General features: G+C 40.7%; 1 protein-coding gene across 5 annotated transcripts in view; it reads right to left on the reverse strand.

Moving 5' to 3' along the window:
* The window catches only part of ATP9B (ATPase phospholipid transporting 9B (putative)), a 268,072-nt gene that overhangs the window by 163,950 nt on the left and 83,237 nt on the right, over nucleotides 1-20,885 (reverse strand). For all 5 annotated transcript variants that reach the window (XM_026455182.1, XM_026455183.2, XM_026455181.1 and 2 more), the window contains one exon: nucleotides 3,959-4,053. In XM_026455182.1, coding sequence (XP_026310967.1) covers nucleotides 3,959-4,053 — 95 coding nt within the window. The remainder of the gene's footprint in view (nucleotides 1-3,958; nucleotides 4,054-20,885) is intronic.

Genomic DNA, 20,885 nt, shown 5'->3' on the forward strand with positions numbered 1-20,885 from the left:
AAAGAAAGAAAGAAAGAAAGAAAGAAAGAAAGAAAGAAAGAAAGAAAGAAAGAAAGAGGCAAAATAAAGACAATTTTCAAACAAACAAAACTTGACATTATCTCTAGCAGACTTCACTACAAGACACGTTGAAAGAAGTTCTTAGAGCTAAAGGAAATTGGCAGTAAATGGAAACTTGGATCAGCACACAGGAAAGAAAAGTTCCAGAACAGGTAAACACATGGGTGAACAGAAAATACTGTTTTCATTTTTTACTATCTTTAAAATACACTTGACAACTTTAAACAAAAAAAACAGTAATGCACTGTGTGGCTGATAATATGCAGAAGTAAGACAGATGACACAAATACAAAGGATGGGAAGGAAGCCATGGACATCTACTGTGCATGACTCTTACACTGTAAGTGACACAGAGAAAGACTGTGATAAGTTAAAAACACACTGGAAACACGATAATGACACAAAACAGAACTAATGCACATAGCTAATTAGCCAACAATGGTAACTAAATGGAAACATAACACAACACCAAAAGATGAAGAAAAGAAAGAAATGGGATAAATCGAACCTAAGGAGTCAAAGGACTGACTTCAGCCCAACCACATTACTGTAATGTAACTTCAGCCCAATCATTACTGTAATGATTACAGTAAATGTACACAATAAAAATGCAGCAATTCTCAGAATAAAAAAAGCAGTACCTACTTTTATTACATTAAGAAACACACTTTAAAATCAAAGAAAAAGATATATAAAACAAAAACTAATGGAAGATATACCATGTAAATGCTAATTTTAAAAAAGCTGGAATTACTATAATAGTAAAGAACAAAACAGATGTCTCAACAAAGAATATTACCAGGAATAATGAAAAAGGGCATATTCAAGAAAATAGAATAATTGTGAAAGTGTATGAACCCAGTAACAGTGCTTCAATATAGATAAGGCAACAAGTAACAGGGCCAAAAGGAGAACTCGTTCAATCTACAAAAGGTACGGGATCTTAAAAGTTTTCTTCAGTAATTCAGAGAACGAACAGTAGAAAACAACTATAAAACTTTTTAAAACAAGTTTCCATTAGCTTGACCTAATGAACATTTACAGAACATCCAGACAAGAGCAGAACAAACATTATTTTTAGGCTCACACGGAATACTGACCCAGAGAGCCATAACACAAGTTTCAATACAGATGAAAGGACTGAAATAGAACAGAGTATGTTCCGTGACCATAAGATCATTAAATAACAATAAATTACCAGACATTGGGAAAATCCCCAACTATTTAGCAAATAACAATGTATTTCCAAATAATCAAGGGATGAAAAGAAGAAATCATGAAGGAATTAGAAAATACTTTTAACTAAATGAAAATGATTTTTTAACTAAATAACTATTGTTAACTAAATAAATCAAAATTTGTGTGACATAGGTAAACAATGCTTGGAAACAGGTTTATAGCTCTGAAAGTTTATAAATAGAAAACAATAAGTTATAAAATCAAAGGTCCAACTTCCACCTTACAGAGGAAGAAACAAAAAAAATTATATATAAACTATGTAGAATGAAGGAAATAGAGAGCAGAAATTAATAACATAGAAAATGAACAAACAATAAAGATAAATCAATGAAACCAAAAACAAGTTCTTTGAAATGATCGATAAAACAGAGACAAACTACCAATATTGGGAGTGAAAGAAGGAATCCTAAAATGGCTAAAAAATAATGGAATATTATGAACTTTATGCCATTAATGTTGTCAACTTACATGAAATGAACCAGTTCTCTGAAAAACACAAATTTCCAATGAAGAGAAAATCTGATTTAACTCTATACCAAAGAAATTCAATTCACAATCAAGTGTTTTCCCAAAAAGTAGTCTCTAGGATCACAGTTCCAAAAGCGAATTTGTTCAACATTTAAAAAATAAGTAATACCAATTTTATGCCAACTATTTGAAAAATTACAAGAGGCAAAGAGACTCCCAACTTATTATAAGGCCAGCTTACCCCTAGATATCCAACTAAAGACATTAAACAAAGGCAATACAGATCCATATCTTTCATGAACATCAGCACAAAACATCCTTAACAAAATGTCAGCATATCAAATACTGTGACATAATAAAAAGACATGCAGTATGACTAGTAGGTGAGGTTTATGCCAGTAACACAAGACTGGTGTAACACATAAGAAATCAGTCCACATACCATCATATTAACAGACAAAGGAGAAAATCCATATGATCATCCCTACAGATGCAGAAAAGCTTTGGAAACATCTAACACCCATTCATGATAAAACCTCTCAGCAAACTAAGACTAGAAAGAACTTCCTCACCCTGACAGGGACTTCCTGAACAAGCTGCAGCTAGCATTATCCACCAAGGCAGAATGCTTTTGCTCCGAGACTGTCAACAGCACACATCACCAAAGAGGATAAGCAGATGGCAAACAAGCACACGAAACAATGTTCAACACAACCGGCCATTACAGAAACGCAAACTGAAACCACAACAGGGTATCACTGCACACACCCGTCAGAATGACTACAATAAAAACTGGTGACAACACTGAAGGCGGCAAGGACACAGAGAAATCAGGTCACTCATCCGGTGCTGGTGAGGACAGGGAATGGCACGGCCACTCTGGAAAACTGTTTGGCAGCTCCTTTGAAAGCCACACTGTGTGATCCAGGAACTGCCGCATGTACACACACCCCAGCCCCATCCTCAGGTGAGGAGGCGCTGCTCCCTGACATATGACTTCACGATGTAATAGCTGCCTGGTTGACTCTACCCACCACCAAGCAGGTAAAAGGCAGCTGTCAACAGCCCAGCCTCTCCAATCTGCTCATCTGTTGGTCCAGCAGAACCTACCTTCCTTCATTCACTAACCATGAAAAAATGTAAGTTGTAATAACTCTAAACATATAAATTATGCACAGTATCCTAGAGAATTTAAGTAAACAATCACAGAACACTGAAAATTAAAAACCCATGAGAACAAATCATCTGAGTAGCACCTCGCTGTCTGGCTTTGACTGAGAAGCCTGACCCAGAGAAGCAGCTTGGACGATTTTCAAACAGAGCTCCTGACCTGAAGGCTAATGAAGCCCATGTGATGTACAGAGAGGAAATAGAAGAAAGAAAAACACTTTTATGTGCCTAAGTAGGTGAAAATTAAAAACAGGATATTCATCTGTGAATATCTGGTTTTACTGATTTGAAAGATTCTACACACACGAGCATGTATGTACTTTTTAATTGGCAAACACCAATACAAAATCACAAAGGAGATGAGCAAACAGCCAAATAAGAAATAAAAATTTCTGGCTGGGTGTGATGGCTCAAACCTGTAATCCCAGCACTTTGAAAGACCAAGGTCAGAGGACTGCTTGAGGCCAGGAGTTCAAGACCAGCTGGGCAACATAGCAAGACCCCCATCTCTACAAAAAAAAAAAACTAAGAACTGACTGGGCATGGTGGTGTGCACCTGTACTCCCATCTACTCAGGAGAGCATCACTTGAGCCCAGGAGTTTGTGGCTGCAGTGAGCTATGATTATGCTACTGTATTTCAGTCTGGGCAACAGAGTGACAACCTGTCACATAAAAAATAAAATGAATTGAAAAAGAAAAAAGACATTAAGAGGAGGGGAAGGAGGAGGCGGAAGGGGGGAGGAGGGCAAGGAGAGGAAGGAAGGGGGGGATGGTGAGCAAAAGGAGAAAGAAAACCTAAGTGTCAAGGAAAATTCACAATTACCTAAAACTGATTATGTGCTAAGACATCACAGAAATTATTTTCGCATTATTCTTCAATGAACCTTCATGAGGAATAAAGAAATTATAAAACAAATTCTCAATGCATTAAATAAATCAGCTGGTATAAACAGAAATATGCGTGAAACCTAGAAACTACCACTAAAGATAAAAGGATGGAGTAGTCTTGATGCTGCTCACCCCCAGAGCCGGCAGCCGTTGCGTGCAGCTCACTGCCACCTTCAGCTTCCAGTCAGTTTCACCATCTAGTTGATCAGTTCGAATAAAACACGAACCTTGGAAGTAGAAAATAAAAATTTACCACTCTTGAATTGTGTTACAGAAGGTTTTTCCTGAGCTACAGGTGCCACCAAAGAGTAATTCCAGGGCACAGTAGGACAAATAAATAACAACCTAGATATTCCCAGGAATAAAAATCCTTAAAAACCTTTATTTTACACAATGTTCCTTGATTCACAAAACAAGTTTCATGAAAAGATGTAGGCCATTACATTCTTTTAAATCACTTATTTCCTATTTGATGCTCTTGCCTATTAGGTTTAACATTAATCAGTCTTCTATTTTAGAAAAACTGCACTGATCATTTCTACTTTCAATGTTCTGATAATAACAAAATAACAAATACACAAAAATACCCAAGAGTGTATGGTATTATCTTGCTAATAAAATATCAGATTTACCACCATAAAAAATGTTCGATCATAAAAGCACAGCTACAATGCTAAGACTGACGTAAATGTTACCATATGCCCACAGGCCTATCTAGTTTCAAACGTGCTAAGATATTCTATCAAGAAAATCCATTACTCTTTGGCCGTGCTATCATCCCACTTCTCAGAGACTATTCTAACGGTGGAATAGCAAAAGCACAAAATGACATACACACAAGGCTGCTCCCTGCAGCATTATTTATAGTAACAGAAGACCGTTGTGAAACAAAGGGGAACAAACAGAGGACTAGCTGAATAAAACAGAGCACATACAGCAATAGAGAGAGAGAAGAAAGTAAAGCAAACAAGATGACCTCAATACACTGTCATGGAAAGATCTCTAGGATATAGATTGTGAAATGAAGCAAGCAAGGTGCTGGACATTATATATAGAAAAATACATTACAGTTAAGAACAAGGGAGGGAGGAGAGAGAATTTGTGTATGTCCATACATATCTCTATGCATGTATAACTGTATACATGCATGTTCATCTGTGTGTGGATATGTATCTATGTGTGTATCTGTGTGTGTGCATGTATATATGAGCGTGCATGCATGGCTAACTTGTGTGTGTGCAAGCATATCTGTGTGCACACATGCATGTGTATATATGTGTGTGTGTACGTGTATGTTTGTGTATATGGGTATCTGTGTATAATATGCATGTATAACTGTGAACAAGTACTTGAGGATCTGTGTGTTTGTGTGTGTGTGCATACTGGTGTGTGAACATATCTGTGCACACACACGTACCTATGTACGCATGCAAGCATATCTGTGTGAGGGATGTGAGGGCATGCAAATCTGTGTTTCTATGTGTGCTCCTCTATCTGAGTGTATCTGTATGCATGTAAATGCTTCCGCGTGTGTGCACATATATCTGTGTGTGCATGTATGTGTGTATAATACCTATAGAGGGAGGAAGGGAACAGGATTAGATGCTGAGACTTCTGAATATATCTTATACTGTTCACTTTAAAATCAGATACATTGTATATAATTAAAAAGCCAAATTACAGCAAACTTTTAAAAAACTCCTAAAAAATAAAAAGCAGCGTATAAAACATAATTCACAGTTTAACCACAGTGAGAATTCATCCAGGTGACTTTTGAGGTTTCAGAATTTTTTTTTTTTTTTTTTTGAGACAGAGCCTAGCTCTGTCGCCAGGCTGGAGTGCAGTGGCGCAATCTCGGCTCACTGCAACCTCCACCTCCCGGGTTCAAGCGATTCTCCTGCCTCAGCCTTCCGAGTAGCTGGGACTACAGGTGCGTGCCACCACGCCCAGCTAATTTTTTTGTATTTTTAGTAGAGACGGGTTTTCACCATGTTGGCCAGGACGGTCTCGATCTCTTGACCTCGTGATCCGCCTGCCTCAGCCTCCCAAAGTGCTGTGATGACAGGCGTGAGCCACCGCGCCCGGCCTGGTGGAGAACGTTATACTGGGAAGATCAGTTGATAGTACCTGTATCTATTCATCACTAAAAGAGAGACATGCAGATATCTGCCTACAGTTACAAACAGGACTACACAGAAGCACCGCTGTAGTATTCTTTCACCAAAATAATGAAAAGCTAAAAGAAAACTGAAAATGAGTACGGTCAACCTACCGTACTGGTAGGTTAGATCCACCTACCAGTTAACAAAAATACAAGAAATAAAGAGATGTATCAATTAATAACATAGTTGTTTTGTGTATGCACTCACACAAATCTAGAGTATCAGATATTCTCTATGTCCAATAACCCTGTTTTTTCAACAAATAAAAAAACAAAGAAAGATAAGGAATTGTTGTAGATGAAAACAGATTTGAGAGATACCTGTAACAAGTGCAAGAGAAGGGCCCTCGCATCCTGACTAGAACAGATCAACTGTAAGAAGAGGTGTGTGAGACAATCAGAAACCGGGAGACTCACCAAGTGTTAATCTAAGAAATCCTTGTTCAATAGTTTATGGTATGATAATGGAATTGTGGTTGTAATTTGTAAATGCTGAATTTGTTAACGCAATCGAATTATACACAGGATTTTATCCCAATGAGACATACGGATGGAACAAGACTGGTCATTTAAAGAGAAGTCTTCCAGGGGATAATGGTGATGCAGCAATCCATTACACTACGGCTTCATGCAGTGAAAATTCCTATCATAAAGTTTAAGATCCAATTTAAAAAATAGAAAATGAATAAAACCTTTAAGGGAATTTTACTTCCAGAAGGATACAGCAGATGTACTCTTTCCTATTCTTCCTAAATAAAGCAAAAAAATGCTGAACATTAAATTTTTAAAGATGATGATGACTCTAGAAGAGGAGGAAAAGTGCGGTCCAGCTCGAGTCCTCGGGGATCAAGAAAGGACAGTGGTGATTTCCTGTTTTCATCTTGCCCTTTTTATCTCAAACTAGCAACTGAAGAACCTGGCCACCCATAAATGCCAACAGGTGCAGACTTCATGACTATTATAGTCCCATGAAGATTTTCTTTAAAGATACAGGCAAGATTATTCTAAAATGTGTATAGAAAGGCAAAATTGTTTAAAAGAGCTAAAAGTTGTTTAGAAGAGCTAAAAAAGGGGGGGAGGAGGAAAAACTGGGAGAAATCAGCCCACCAGATTATAAGACTTATCAGATAGCTGCAGTAACCAAGATTGTTTGATACTGGAGAAGGAACAGAAACACAGATCAATGGAACAAAATAAAGAACTCAGAGACAGTCCCCCCAACATACAAGTATGGCAACTAATTTTGATGCATTCACAAAGGTAATTTATGGAGAATAGACTCTTCACTATAAATGACACTAGAGCATTTGGATATACATAGCCCAACAAAACCAAAGCCTTGACCTAAACCTTACATCTTATACAGTAATTAACTCAAAACAGATCACAGATCTCAAAGTAAAACTTTTCGGACAAAAAAAAAAAAAAAAAAAAAACCACCACAAGAAGAAATCCGCAGGGCATATGGCTGGAAGATGAGTTCCTAAACAGGACATGAAATGCATAACCCATTAAAAAAAAAATCAATTGGACTTTGATAAAATTAAATACTTCAAATATGTAAAGATCTCTGCAGAAGACAAATTACAAACTAGTAGAAAATATTTGTAAGCCGCATATCTGGCCAAAGGACGCCTATGTAGAATATATAAAGAACTCTCAATATCAATAGTTAAAAAAAAAAAATCCAATTAGAAAATGGGCCAAAGACACGAAGAGACACTTTCCTAGAGTCCTGAGGACGGCAAACATGCAGCAAGAACGTGCTCAATGTCACAGCCACAAACCATGAGGAAGCACCGCTACACATACCACCAAACATCGGCCAGATGTGGCAAAACTAGATGTCCCAGGCATTGCTGGTGGGAATGTAAAACAAAACAGTAACTCTGGAAAAGCGTTTGTCAGTCTTAAAATAAGCATATAATTACCATAAAAACCAGCAACCCCACTGCTGGACATCGATCTGGAGAAATAAAAACATGTCCACAAAAAAGCTGTACATAATTGTTCAAAGCAGTTTTATTTATAACAAAAACCTGTAAACAACAAAAAACTCCGACCAACAATGATGAACGGTTTAAGACGTGCTGTGGTACATCCATCCATGAAATCCTAGTTAGCAGTAAAAAAGGAACAAACTGTTGACTTATATAACAACTTGGATGGATCTCAAGGGTGTTGTGCTAAGTAGAGAAAGAGTCTCTAGGCCAGGCGCAGTGGCTCATGCCTGTAATCACAGCACTTTGGGAAGCCAAGGCAGATCACGAAGTCAGGAGCTCAAGACCAGCCTGAACCAGCTTGGTGAAACCCCGTCTCTACTAAAAATATAAAAATTAGCTGGGGGTGGGGGCGTGTGCCTGTAATCCCAGCTACTCAGGAGGCTGAGGCAGGAGAATTGCTTGAACCCAGGAGGCGGAAGTTGCAGTAAGCTGAGATCGCGCCATAGCCCTCCAGCCTGGGTGACAGAGTGAGACTCTGTCTCAAAAAAAAAAAAAAAAAAAAAGAGTCTCTGAAAGTCATGAATGGTTTATTTCATTTATATAACACTCCAGAAATGACAAATTTATAGAAATGGAGAACAAATTCACGGTTACGCAGGGTGAAGGCTGCTGGAAGCAGAGGGATGGCTGAGCCCACAGGGCTAGTGTGAGGGAGATCCTCAGGGTAGTGCAACAGTTCTGCACCTTGACTGCATTGGTGGTGACAGGAACCCACACCCAAGATGAAGTAACACAGCCTTACGTGCACACACTGTACCAGTGCCAACATCCTGGTCTGATATTCTACTACAGGAAAGTTGTCAACCACCGGAGGAATCTGGGTGAGGGGACACACGGGGTCTCCCTGTACTATCTCTGCAACTCCCCAGGAGTCATTAATTATTTCCATGTAAAACATATTTTTTAAAAAGGTGTTGTTCACTCTAGGAGTAAGTTTTAAATGGCAAATTAAAGCTCTCAATTTAGGCTGCTAATACAACTGCAATCTATCTTTCCTATTAATATGTATCTATATAACTCAACTATACTGGTATAAAAATATTCACATTTGACAAGTGAATTGCTTCATAACACCCTTTCTCAAAAATGAACAGTCTTAAATTTTGGAAATGAACAAAATTTCAACAGTGCTAATGTACTACAATGGTACTGAAGCAACAATCAGATTTAAATAAAATGTAGATTTTTAAAAATAGATTTTTAATAAAAAAGCTCTATCAAGTTTCAAATATTTCAAATATACTTTCAAATCTTGAATTTTAATTCTGTTTTTAAGTAACAAAGTTACTTAACACTATAGGGAGAAGGTGGCATCAGTCAGACTAAACGAAACATGCTCATTGGCAAATAATCTTTCATGTACAACTTGAGAAAATCTAGAAAGATTCTGAAGCATCCCATGTATAGCTGCACAGCACAGCCAAGGCAAAAACAAGAAACCAGGGAAGAAAACGGTTTTTCCTCCAAATTTTGAAAGCCAAGATTCAGGCAATAAGTACTATGTGTTTCAGTGACTACAACTTAATAGATTGAATAAATTTGGGGTCACAATCAGGTAAGGTCTAGTTTTCAGAACTCAGTATTATACTGGCTAATGCTTATAAACAAGCAGCTCAGCAGACGAACTAATCTGACATGCAGGAGAGAGACCTCTGACACTACACTGGACCAGATGGGGGTCTTCACACACCAGCCTTTCCAGCAACTGATGGAAATGTTTAAACTCAGAAACAACAATTCCAACACAATCTAAAATTTGATTCCAGAAACCTAAAAAATACGTTAAGATGCTTTCCCAAACAAATTCTACAGAATGGCATAAAAATCATATTATAAACCCAGAGATTAAAAATCTGTTTTAAAAACACATTTAGATTAAAAAAACATTAACCTAAAAGTATGACTCAAACATCTGGTGTTTGCAATAAAGAGATAAATAATGCAAGTAACTAGACTTAACCTCGAAGTACTGCACTACAGGAAGCACACTGTAACTATTTCAACACCTACAGAGGAGGAGACTCATCTCAGTTGTTCTTGGCTCCCACTGCCATTCTAGGAGAATATCAGTGTTTGCTCCCATTCATCAATTTCATTCAGAATCACACGAGGAATCGATGCCACCCAGGCCCAGGGTGGCTCTGGGGAGTTCCTGACATGAGCTTGTGCTCATCCGACAGAGCCAGTGCATGAAAGTTACTGGTCGGCTGCAGCTCCTCCCTACCTTGGCAGCCAAGGTCAGCCATAACAGAGCTCCTGGCCTTTCCCTCTGTCCAGAGGAAGAGACAGTCTGAGCTCAGTCAGCTTGCAAGTGATCACCACAGCAAAACGGAAGCATTAAATAAAAGGTTCTTACACAGTAACATTACAGTAATGACAGTATGACTTTAAGTACTGGGGAGTCGTAAGGCAATTTTGTAACTTTGCTGGAAGTCCTAAGATAACTTTGTGATTTACTGTTAGAAGGAAAACATAGGTGAACGGCCTTTCAAAGTTCCTCACTGCTTAGAGGTTGCAGCCATGTAGCAAACAGCCTAAAACTTCTGATTGTGGTCATTTCTAAGTCATTCAGCATTCAGGAAACATTTTTCCCACAGAAATAACTAAGCTTTTATAGATCTAATAAAGTCTGATGAAGATCACCTAATGCATAAAGCAGCTGAAATACTATGATATAGTGGTCAAAATAATTCAAAATGGCTGAACTAATACTATTAAGTACTCATAATTAAAACAAACAAATAACTAAATAATGGTTAAGAAAAGGTATGTTAAGGAAAGGTTTACTTTTAAGAAAGTAAACGAAGACTTGATGAAGATTTTACAGGAAATATCCAGAAACACTCTGTGAGAACGCCGAGTCCAGAAACTCTGGGTGAAGACTCGTGGCTTTCCCACAGTCCAGCACAGGTGACACACAGCATGCTCTCACATATTTCACCAATATTTCCTGAACACCTACTATACTGAAAGCATTACTTTGGCTGCCAAGTTTCCTACTGACCTTAACAGTGTTAGGTGACAGTCTAACAAGTAAAGACAGGCAAACAAATGCGAAAGAGAAAATAAGAGGTTCTAGAAGGACCTATTAATAGTATGGGGTTGATCATACAAATAGCCTAGCCTCAGAAATCACCAAGAGAACTCACTGTTCACCATTTGGAAGACAGGGAAAGTCCCATTCCAGAGACAGGTGGAAGCCCCTGAGGGACCCGTCATGGGAAAACGCCTCCCCCGTACAGGAAGTAGGTGACCAACAACAGCCTGTATCGGGTCTTCTCAAAGTCTCAACGCGGCAGGACGCTGCCTCCGCAAATATGTTGCCTCTGCAACCATAATGGTCTTTTCTGTCAGGAACCTCAAAGGCCAAAGGGTCAAGATCAGAGAGAACAAGGGCGGAGAGGAGGAGAGAGAAGGACAGGGAAAAGTGGCAAGGAGAAGAATGAGGCATGGGAGAGATTTAAGAGAAGCACACACACTGGTGGCTTGGCTCATTTAGAAAATACCTCCCAAAGACTCTCAGGGAAGAAATAGACATAGCACTCCAAATTAAGGACGGAGTCATGGAATTTATTCCATACTGTACTCCAAACTTGCCCACCGCTACCCCTTCTTCGAAAAATGTATGGAGTTATACATGTCTACTGGAGAGTCACTTCTTTCTCCTCCAAAAAGGGGAAGGTTACTAAAATTCACTAAGCATCTACTTATGAGATGCCAGTCATGGCCTATATACAACATCTGATGTCCTGTGAGACAGAAGGAAAAACTGTCCCTATTTTAGGCTCAGAGGTAAAGTACCCCAAGGTCTCCCAAGTGAGTGAAGAGTGCCATGATTAGGTCCATCTAACTCCAAACCCGTTATACAAGAACACATAGCTCAGTCCCCCACCTCAGCACTTCAACCAAGAGTTGACTTACTGAACAGCTGCAACTGCAATACACAAATGTCAAAACAAAAAACAAAAACAAACAAAAAAAAAACAAAAAATAAAACCGCACTTGGGTTGTTTGTTGTTTCAGTCATTTGTTTATTTTTATATTCACTGGGCTGAACTACTACTAGGAAATCCATCCCCCTGCAGGATGCAGCCACGGACCCCCCGCTCAGGCTCTGCAGCCACCAGGCTGAACTACCACGGCCAAGTCTCCTTCTATTTTTCTTGGCTTTCCGGAGGTTGCTCCTGGCTCCACGTAAACCACTTTCTGATCAATGTGATGGCAGCAGTGGCCCCTCTGGAGGGGAGGCTGCGAAGACGCCAGCTGCAGTGAGGGAGGCGTACCCAGGGCTGTATGCTCCACGGAGCTGGCAGGACCTCCATCCCCTTCCGAGTTGGCAGGTATGCATGTGCTCGGGGCAGTGCCGACATGCCCGGCACTCTGCCGGCTCGGCACCCTCCAGACTTCGGACGCCAACAAGCGTGGGAGAGTGGCTCCGGGCAGGCCTGCAGGCACCCCTTGGGACCAACAGCCTGGGCGCCATACATGGCATGTTGATGGTGGGAGTCAGACAAGTTCCTGGGCAAAAACGGGCAGGTCCCCTGTGAAACCCACCTTCAAGCCAGGAACCACCTGAAGCCTGGGGGCCGGGCTGCCCGTTCCCAGTGAAGTCCACTGCCGGGAGGGAGGACTTCATTGACCACCATACAGCCAATCAGAGAGCGCTGTTCCCAGGCCCGCCCATGGCTGTCCATGGACCAATCAGCACGCACTTCCTCCTTTCTGAGCCCATAAAAACCGCCAGTTTCAGCCAGACTCACTCGGAAACTGGGACTACCAGCTGCGGGAAGGAGCTACTCACTCCAGGTCCTCTCTACGCTGAGGGCTGCACACTCCACGGGGCGACCTGCCTGTTGTTAGGAGCTACCTAACAGGTCTCCTCTCCACTAAGAGCTGCAATCGTGACGACCTGCCTGTGGAGAGGAGCTACCCACTTAGGGTCTCCTGAGAGCTGCACTGTGGCTCAATAAAGCACCTATTTGCTTTGCTTACCCTCCAGCTGTCCATATACCTTGCTCTTCCTGGATGCGGGACAAGAACTTAGGACCAGCTGAATGGCGGGAATGAAAGAGCTGTAACACAAACAGGGCTGAAACACGCCCTGCCACTCGCCATATTGCAAGCAATGAGAAGGGCAGAAGAGCTGTGGCCCTTCAGAGAGCCCAGACCTAACGGCTCACTGAACCAGGGCTGTGACATCCTCTTTGGGGCTCTGCGGTTCTTAGTGTCTCCAAGCCTCCTGGGGCCACGTTTCCTGGTGCCCGCAGTGGAAGCCGCTTACGGAGCGCCTGGTTCAGCCACAGCCTCACACACAGCCAGCACCTGGAGCTGCCTGCCCTGCCACAGTCGGCATGCCTGGCTGTGAGCAGTGGCTAGACCCCACGCTCGCTCACACACCTCTTGCCGCTCTGTTCCTGGGTCGCCCTCAGCAGGCATGGGATCCGGGCCAGCAGCACAAGCTGAACAAAGCCTGCTGAGCCAAGTAGGCAGAATGAGCCCAGTGGGCCTGAACAAAACTCAGACAAAGGCGCCACGGGCCATAGAGGTTTCTGGCTGGAAAAGTGACACCCCAAAGATCCTGTGACAAAAGGTGGTGCTCAGGCTGGCTCAGCTAGTTGGACTTCCACGCTTCATCACTGGCTGTGTGTGGCTTGGAGACCTCTCACAATTCAGGGAGTTCATGACTTTGCCCGTGTTCAGTCAGGGATGGGTGGATGGGTGGCTTGAAGGTGTCCTCCTTCAAGGTGATTGACTCCTGAGACCATCACCTTGGGTGCGCAAACCATCTTCCAGACTGACAGGGATGTCTGTGATGTCATGTGTAAGCTCAGCATTGTAGGACTCACCCTGGGGACAGAGGACCATGTATCATTTGGCCAGCTCAGAGGTTGTGGGTGAGCCCCTTGGGTCGGTGAGCTCTCGCATCGTGGAGGGCTGTTCATCACCCAGGGAGTCCTTTCACATTTGCCCCGAGTCCCACTGCAGCTGCTTCTGAGAGCGCCTAGCACATGCACACAGCCTCCCGGCCCCAGGATTGGTTGGATCCAGTACTCTCCAAGAAGCTTCTGGCTGGGTTGCTGTTTCTGCCCTCTGAAATGGTGACCACCAAGCTCTCCAGTGTTCTCAACGACATCCTCAGAAATGAACTCTGCCAGGCTATTTTTCAAACAAAGTTTGTAGGTAAAGCTGCAGACATCTCAGTCCTTAGGACCTGTCTCTCACCCTGGGCACTCAGAGTCCTTAGGACCTGTCTCTCACTCTGGAGAACGGCACTGGAATTGGGGACAGGACAGCAGCCAGCTCTACCAGGAGTGACACTCAGGTCATCAAGTGGACACTGGGGACGGGGTTGTGGTGTAGCCGCTCCAGCACTGTCAGCTCTGCCTTACAAGCTGCTGGGGCTGGGACTCACTGGGCTAGAATGCTCAGGAGCCCAGGTAGAGTCTAGAATCTAGTCCACTTTAGGTTACTTGATGTCAGTGCCCTAGGCCAAGTCTGTCAGGAATTGGGCTTCTGCCACATGAGTCTGGGGAAAATAAGAGCCATGGCCAGGCCTTCCTGGGTGGGGCTGTAGCCATAGCCTAGGAAGTGCAGAAGACAGAGCCCCTGACTTTTTGGCTGCACAGGCTTAGAGTAGAGCTTCCTGCACACGGAGTTGGGGTAGAGATGAAGATAATAGGCCGTGGCTCAATTTCTGCAGACTCAATCTGTTCTCACTGAGAAAGAAGGTCTCTGAAAAATATTAAAACAAGTATTCCTAAAGGTAAATAACTGAACAATTATGGTTAATTTTGGAGATTCTCTTCAATGGATGAAAAGCCCTCCATAGTTTTTCAACTAGGGACAATTTACATTTGGCAACTTAGAGCGACACTGTTGGTTTTCACAACTGGAAAGGAAGTTAGGGGAATGCTACTGCTTCTGGTGGAATGAGGACAAGAATATTCTCAACACCCAACAGTGCAGAAGACAGACCCGCCCACCACAGCAAAGACATATTGGGCCCAAAGCACCAATAGTGCTAGACAGAGCTGAGAATGCCTGCTCTGGAGGCTTCCATCCCAAAGCTGGCATAACAGAGAAGGCAGAGCCAGAGAGTCAGAAGCTGAACACCAGCCCTGTAACTGACTACTCAATGCCCCTGAATTTCAAGTAACTTGACTTGTTAGACCTCAGGTTTTTTTTTTATCTGTATAAGACTTACCCTGAAGTTATGTTGTAAACTTTCATGGAAAATACGTGAAAGCCTGTCATGAGTGTCGTATACTGGGAACTCGTATCATGGTACCTACTTGTTTCTCAAATTTGGAGAAATCATTTGATTATGTAAGAACAGATCTTCACACAGCTTAGTCCAGCCTACCCTTTCCACAGAACATTCTACAACTGAAATGTCCATGCAAATCTACATCCATAACACCCTCCTTTCCCTACCCCCGAACCTCCTAGAAGTATTTCCGCCTGCTACTGAGTATTCTTGAGGTCTCTTACTCTACACAAGTATTAAACATTTTTTCTCTCCTAGCTGATACATTTTCAACTAATTGTAGCTTCCAGCAACTCAGCGCCTAAAAGTGCCCTATCTGTGTATTCACCCCACCAATTTTATTTTTAATCCTTTTAACTACCCTGTACTATGGGAATTATCATTGTTAAAATGGAATCTGAGAAATACAGAGACATTAACCCACTTGTCTGAGGCACAAAAAGATCAAGAGCCATGAAAAAATTCTCCAGTTATCGGCATTATCAATTAAAGTTATATCTGAGACAATGTCATCTGATTACAGGGTACAGTGGCTCACGCCTGTAACCTCAACACTTTAGGAGGCCAAGACATGAGAATGGCTTGGGCCCAGAAGTGCAAGACCAGCTTGGGCAACATGGCAAAACCCCACCTCTACAAAAAATAAAAAATTAGTGGGGCACGGTGCATGGTGGCGAGCACCCGTAGTCCCAGCCGGGAAACTGAGGTGGAAGGATCACTTGAGCCCAGGAGTTCGAGACTGCAGTGAGCTATGATTAAGCCACAGCACTCCAGCCTGGGTGACAGAGTGAGACTTTGTCTCTGTTTCTCTCTCTCTCTCTCTCTCTTTCCGTGTGTGTGTATAAAATAAAATACAAAAATAAAATATAAAAATATTAAAACGAGTATTCCTAAAGGTAAATAACTGAACAATTAAGGTTAATTTTAAAGATTTTAGAGACATATACTTATACACGTGTATACACACACACACACAAGGATATATTTAAATAAACCATGTTATGGATCTGTCAAAAGAATTATAAAAAAATATGTTGCACAAGCTCACTGGTTTCAGCTAAGAAACAGTACATGAAAGTTTGCAGCGCATATTACTTCAAAGTTATGGTATTTTTTCTAGATTGAATTTTCCCCTTTATGTATGTGTGAATATTCTGATATAAAATATAAAAGTAACATAAAATGGACTGGATTCTAGACTCTATCTGACACATCTGTGAGATGCCAGAATGCCATTCACTCTGCTCTAGATTTTCTATAACATAAAGAAAAAACAAGTGAGAATCTCTGGAGTCTCATAAATTTCCCGCATTCTGTGTTTCTAAAAGTGAAATAAATATCTAAATTTCTGTAAACTTATTAAACACTGAAAAAATAGCTGCCTTTGTTTAAAGAAAAAAGACATGCCTCATGTTAAATCATATGCTATTTTTTAAACTTAGAAGAAAAACAACATGTTATCACTTTTACTCAAGTTAAGTACAGTTAAAAATACTAACCTTGCAGTAACTGATGTGATTTAAAGAGAGAAAGAATGAACTCTAGCAAATCAGAAGTATGGCCAGTTGGACTTGTTTCACAAGAACTGCATCTAATAATTTTTTAACAGAAAGCACTCGCTACAACTGATGCCAGTTAAGGCTCAGCAAAACACGTATTATTAAATTGGTCTGCTTATATCCTATTACAGACTGCTTATGAATACTTGATTGTATTTTATACAATTGACAAGAGTTGACAAGAAAGGACAGGCTTAATGACAATTAAATTAAGATCAACTCGTGTATGTGTCACACAGGAGGATGCATCAAGTGTGCTGAAGAAACTGACGGGACATCATCGGAGCACGAGTCTGTCATATCGCACAAGTCACCCTGTAATATTAGCAGACTTCCTACAACAGCTCACAAATCCAATAGCTCTGAAAGAGATGGGCCAACAAAAGAAAGATAGGCATTGACTTTGCATTTACAACACCAGATCGTCTGCCATTAAACTTAATTTTTAAATCATTTATATGATTTAATGACTCAGCATGAAATTTTCAAGCTGGTAGCAAGATGAATAGCACTACAGAGATCATGTGGATGAGTACTGTGTCATTTAACCACCCCCCGTCCCACTAACAAGTGACAGCTGAGGTACTAGAATATTGTCCCAAACACTTAAAGTATAATGTCATCACTTAGGAGACAAGTGAAAAAGATATTGGCATTTATAAGAGATTGATGAAATTAGTTCTAAAGCATTAATTTCTCTTAATACCACTAAAAGAATTGTGTGCACTCTGGAGATATTTAATCTGAATTAAGAAAGTGATGAAGCAATTGATTAATTGGAATTTAAGCCATCAGTCACCAGATCCATCAACAACTTCATTTACATTCTAAACTATCAGCTCACAGTCCAACAGATTACTCTGTGTTAATACACAGTCAATATGATGCCATAAGCAACCTGCCATGCTGTACTGACAAGCACCCAGCTGCCAGTGTTCAAGCTGGGATACGCTGCATATATTAACACTTAGGATTTCTATCATATCTAAGATTTAAAATGCTCTTATTATAATAACAATGTATTATCAGATTTTTTTCAAACCAAAACTAAAAAGCAATAAAACAGTATTAAAAGTGTTAGCAGATACAAAAACTTCAGTACATTTGTAGTCTACTGAAAACAAGTAGGCCATAAGAAAACTTTAATTACTTGAAAATCACACAGAATTTCTAAAGCTAAGAATTCTTGAAAGCAATATTATAACACAAATTTTATATAGCTTGAAAGCTCTTTAGTCTATTTTATAAGGAGAAGAAAAATAGCATGAGAAAACGACCTGACTTCTTTTTTTTTTTTTTTTTTTTTGAGATGGAGTCTCGCGCTGTTGCCCAGGCTGGAGTGCAGTGGCCGGATCTCAGCTCGCTGTAAGCTCCGCCTCCCGGGTTCACGCCATTCTCCTGCCTCAGTCTCCCAAGTAGCTGGGACTACAGGCTTGGGACCGCGTCCGGCTAAGTTTTGGTATTTTTAGTAGAGACGGGGTTTCACTGTGTTCGCCAGGATGGTCTCGATCTCCTGACCTCGTTATCCACCCGTCTTGGCCTCCCAAAGTGTTGGAATTACAGGTGTGAACCACCGCGCCCGGCCCTGACTTCTTAATATGTGCATTTGAGTAACTACTATTTTAACAATTTAAATTTGACAGAAAAAATAAAACTGAGGATTAAAATAGAAGCATAGGTTAAAACAAACTACAGCGGGGTCTTAACTTGAACCCATCAATAATCTTCCAGGGATATGTAAACAATAAAAAATCTAGTGTACGTGTGCACTGTATACATTTTTCTGAGGAAAGAGGTGAAAATCTTAAGATTCTCAAAGGGATCCACGACGTTCAAAATATTAAATATCACTCCACTACAAAAAGTGATTCTCCCTACAATGTGGAATGTAAGACAAAATTAGAGAGGAATGTTTTAAAACATCATCAATTTGAAAGTGTTATTTATCCAAGGTTAACACAAAAGAGTATCTCATTTGAGTAATGTTCTACTACTCCATTTATGTTTTACTGTCTTATTATGGCTTAAAAATGATGCAGTGAAAAGATTTTTAAGAGGCTGAGGAAGAATTTCCAAAATTGCTATTAGTGGTCGGGCTCGGTGGTTTACAACTATAATCCCAGCACTTTGGGAAGCCGAGGGAGGTGGATCGCTTGAGGTCAGCAGTACAAGACCAGCCTGGTCAATGTGGTAAAACCCCATCTCTACTAAAAATACAAAAATCAGCCAGGCATGGTGGCGTGCCTGGAGTCCTAGCTACTAAGGAGGCTGAGGCAGGAGAATCGCTGGAACTCGGGAGGCAGAGGTTGCAGTGAGCCAAGATCGCACCACTGCACTCCAGCCTGGGTGACAAAGCAAGACCTCCTCCAAAAAGAGAAAAAACAAACAAAAACAAAAAAACAAAAAACAAAAAACAAAAACCCATAAAATTGCTATTATAATATAATGTTAAGCAAGGTATTTACATTCTCCAGCCCTCAGATTCCTCTTCTGAAAAGTGAACATTTCCAAACACCCTTTCAGCTTTAAAGTGCTTGACTTTGTTCATAATTTATCTTCTAACACAATCTACATAATCTTTTCCTCTTAAATTAATTACTCAAAACTGTTTTCATATTTGGAATAGTATCTTCCATATATTTCTACCATAATTGTTAAAAGGTCAATTAATACAATAGCATGTCCCAAATCAAAGCATTTTGTTATTCACTACACTGGATACACATTTGTAAGACAGGACAAATAAATAAATAAGTAGGTGAAGTAAGCAGGGATGGCAGTATAAAAACCTCTGAAAATATACTTCTGTATAACTGCAATGAGAAGACTAGTGAAAATTATCAAAAGCAACTGTTTCAGAACTCTGGAAAATAACTAGACTTGAAAGAATTCCAGTAGCATTTACTCAACAAAAACACTAAACCTAGTTAAGAGTGAGCTGTGTTAGTTAAAATCCCTGGTGCAACCACTAACAAAATAGTTTTTTAAGTACATTACAATAGAAATGATGAGGAATTAAAACATCACGTTAGAAAATATTTAAAACAAAAGAAGGCAGTAATGGAGCTACAAAGACACACAAAAATATCACAAGACACACAGAAAACAAACAGCAAAATTGCAGATGTAAATTCTGGAGTAATTCTGCCTTATCAGTAATTACATTAAATAGAAATGGATTAAAGGCTCCAATCAACATGCAGAGACCGATGGAAACTTTTAAGTGTGCCACCTACAACCCATCAGGCTCTGGTGTATAATCAGATGATACAAAGCCATGAATGAAGTTACAGTTTCCCAGGAAGAACATGTACATCACAAACGTAGGTGTGCTTAGGACAGAATCCTGAGAAACACCATTTAAATTTCATGGAGAAAGGGGATGTAGGGTGAGGTCATGACGAAAAACATCTTATTCAAAAGGTTTGGCTGCAAAGCAAAGGACAGAGACAGGATGGTAGCTAGATAGCTGCGTCGTGTCACTGCGGATTGGGGGTGGTCTTTGGTGACTGGGTAGAGACATTTTTCAATGCCTACAGGAAGAAGGCAATGGAGATGTAGTTGAAAGCGGTGGAGCTGAGAGGAGGGTTGATGGCTGAGAGGGAATGATCAGGTGGTAAAGGCAGGCAGGAGAAACACTCAGAAAGTTGGAATAAGCCACCTTCAAGAACGGGCCTAGTCAACAGGAACACTGTGGGGTACACAGTGAACTCTACTGATTCACAGAGCTCGTCAGATGCCTGTGTGGCCTTCTCAGCTGGAGCTCTACAGCCAGGTATGAGAGAAGAGACACTGGTGGGACTGAGGTAAGGCTGTAGGGCTGATCAGGCAGGACAACAAGGCAAAGGGAGCGCGAGAATAATAATAATTAGCAAGTGTACATACCTGCAAAGATTATAAATGGATACATTTTATTGGATGTGAATTTTCCTAAATAAAGCTGATTACGGATTGACAGAATGAATGAAAAATCATGATGCAATTACATACTGTCTACAAGACACATACTCTGCGTTCAAAGACACAAATAGGTAGAAAGTATGACAACAGAAAAAAGGTGCAAACAGTA

The sequence above is a fragment of the Piliocolobus tephrosceles genome, chromosome 18 (assembly GCF_002776525.5).
Source record: "Piliocolobus tephrosceles isolate RC106 chromosome 18, ASM277652v3, whole genome shotgun sequence".
Lineage (NCBI taxonomy): Eukaryota > Metazoa > Chordata > Mammalia > Primates > Cercopithecidae > Piliocolobus > Piliocolobus tephrosceles.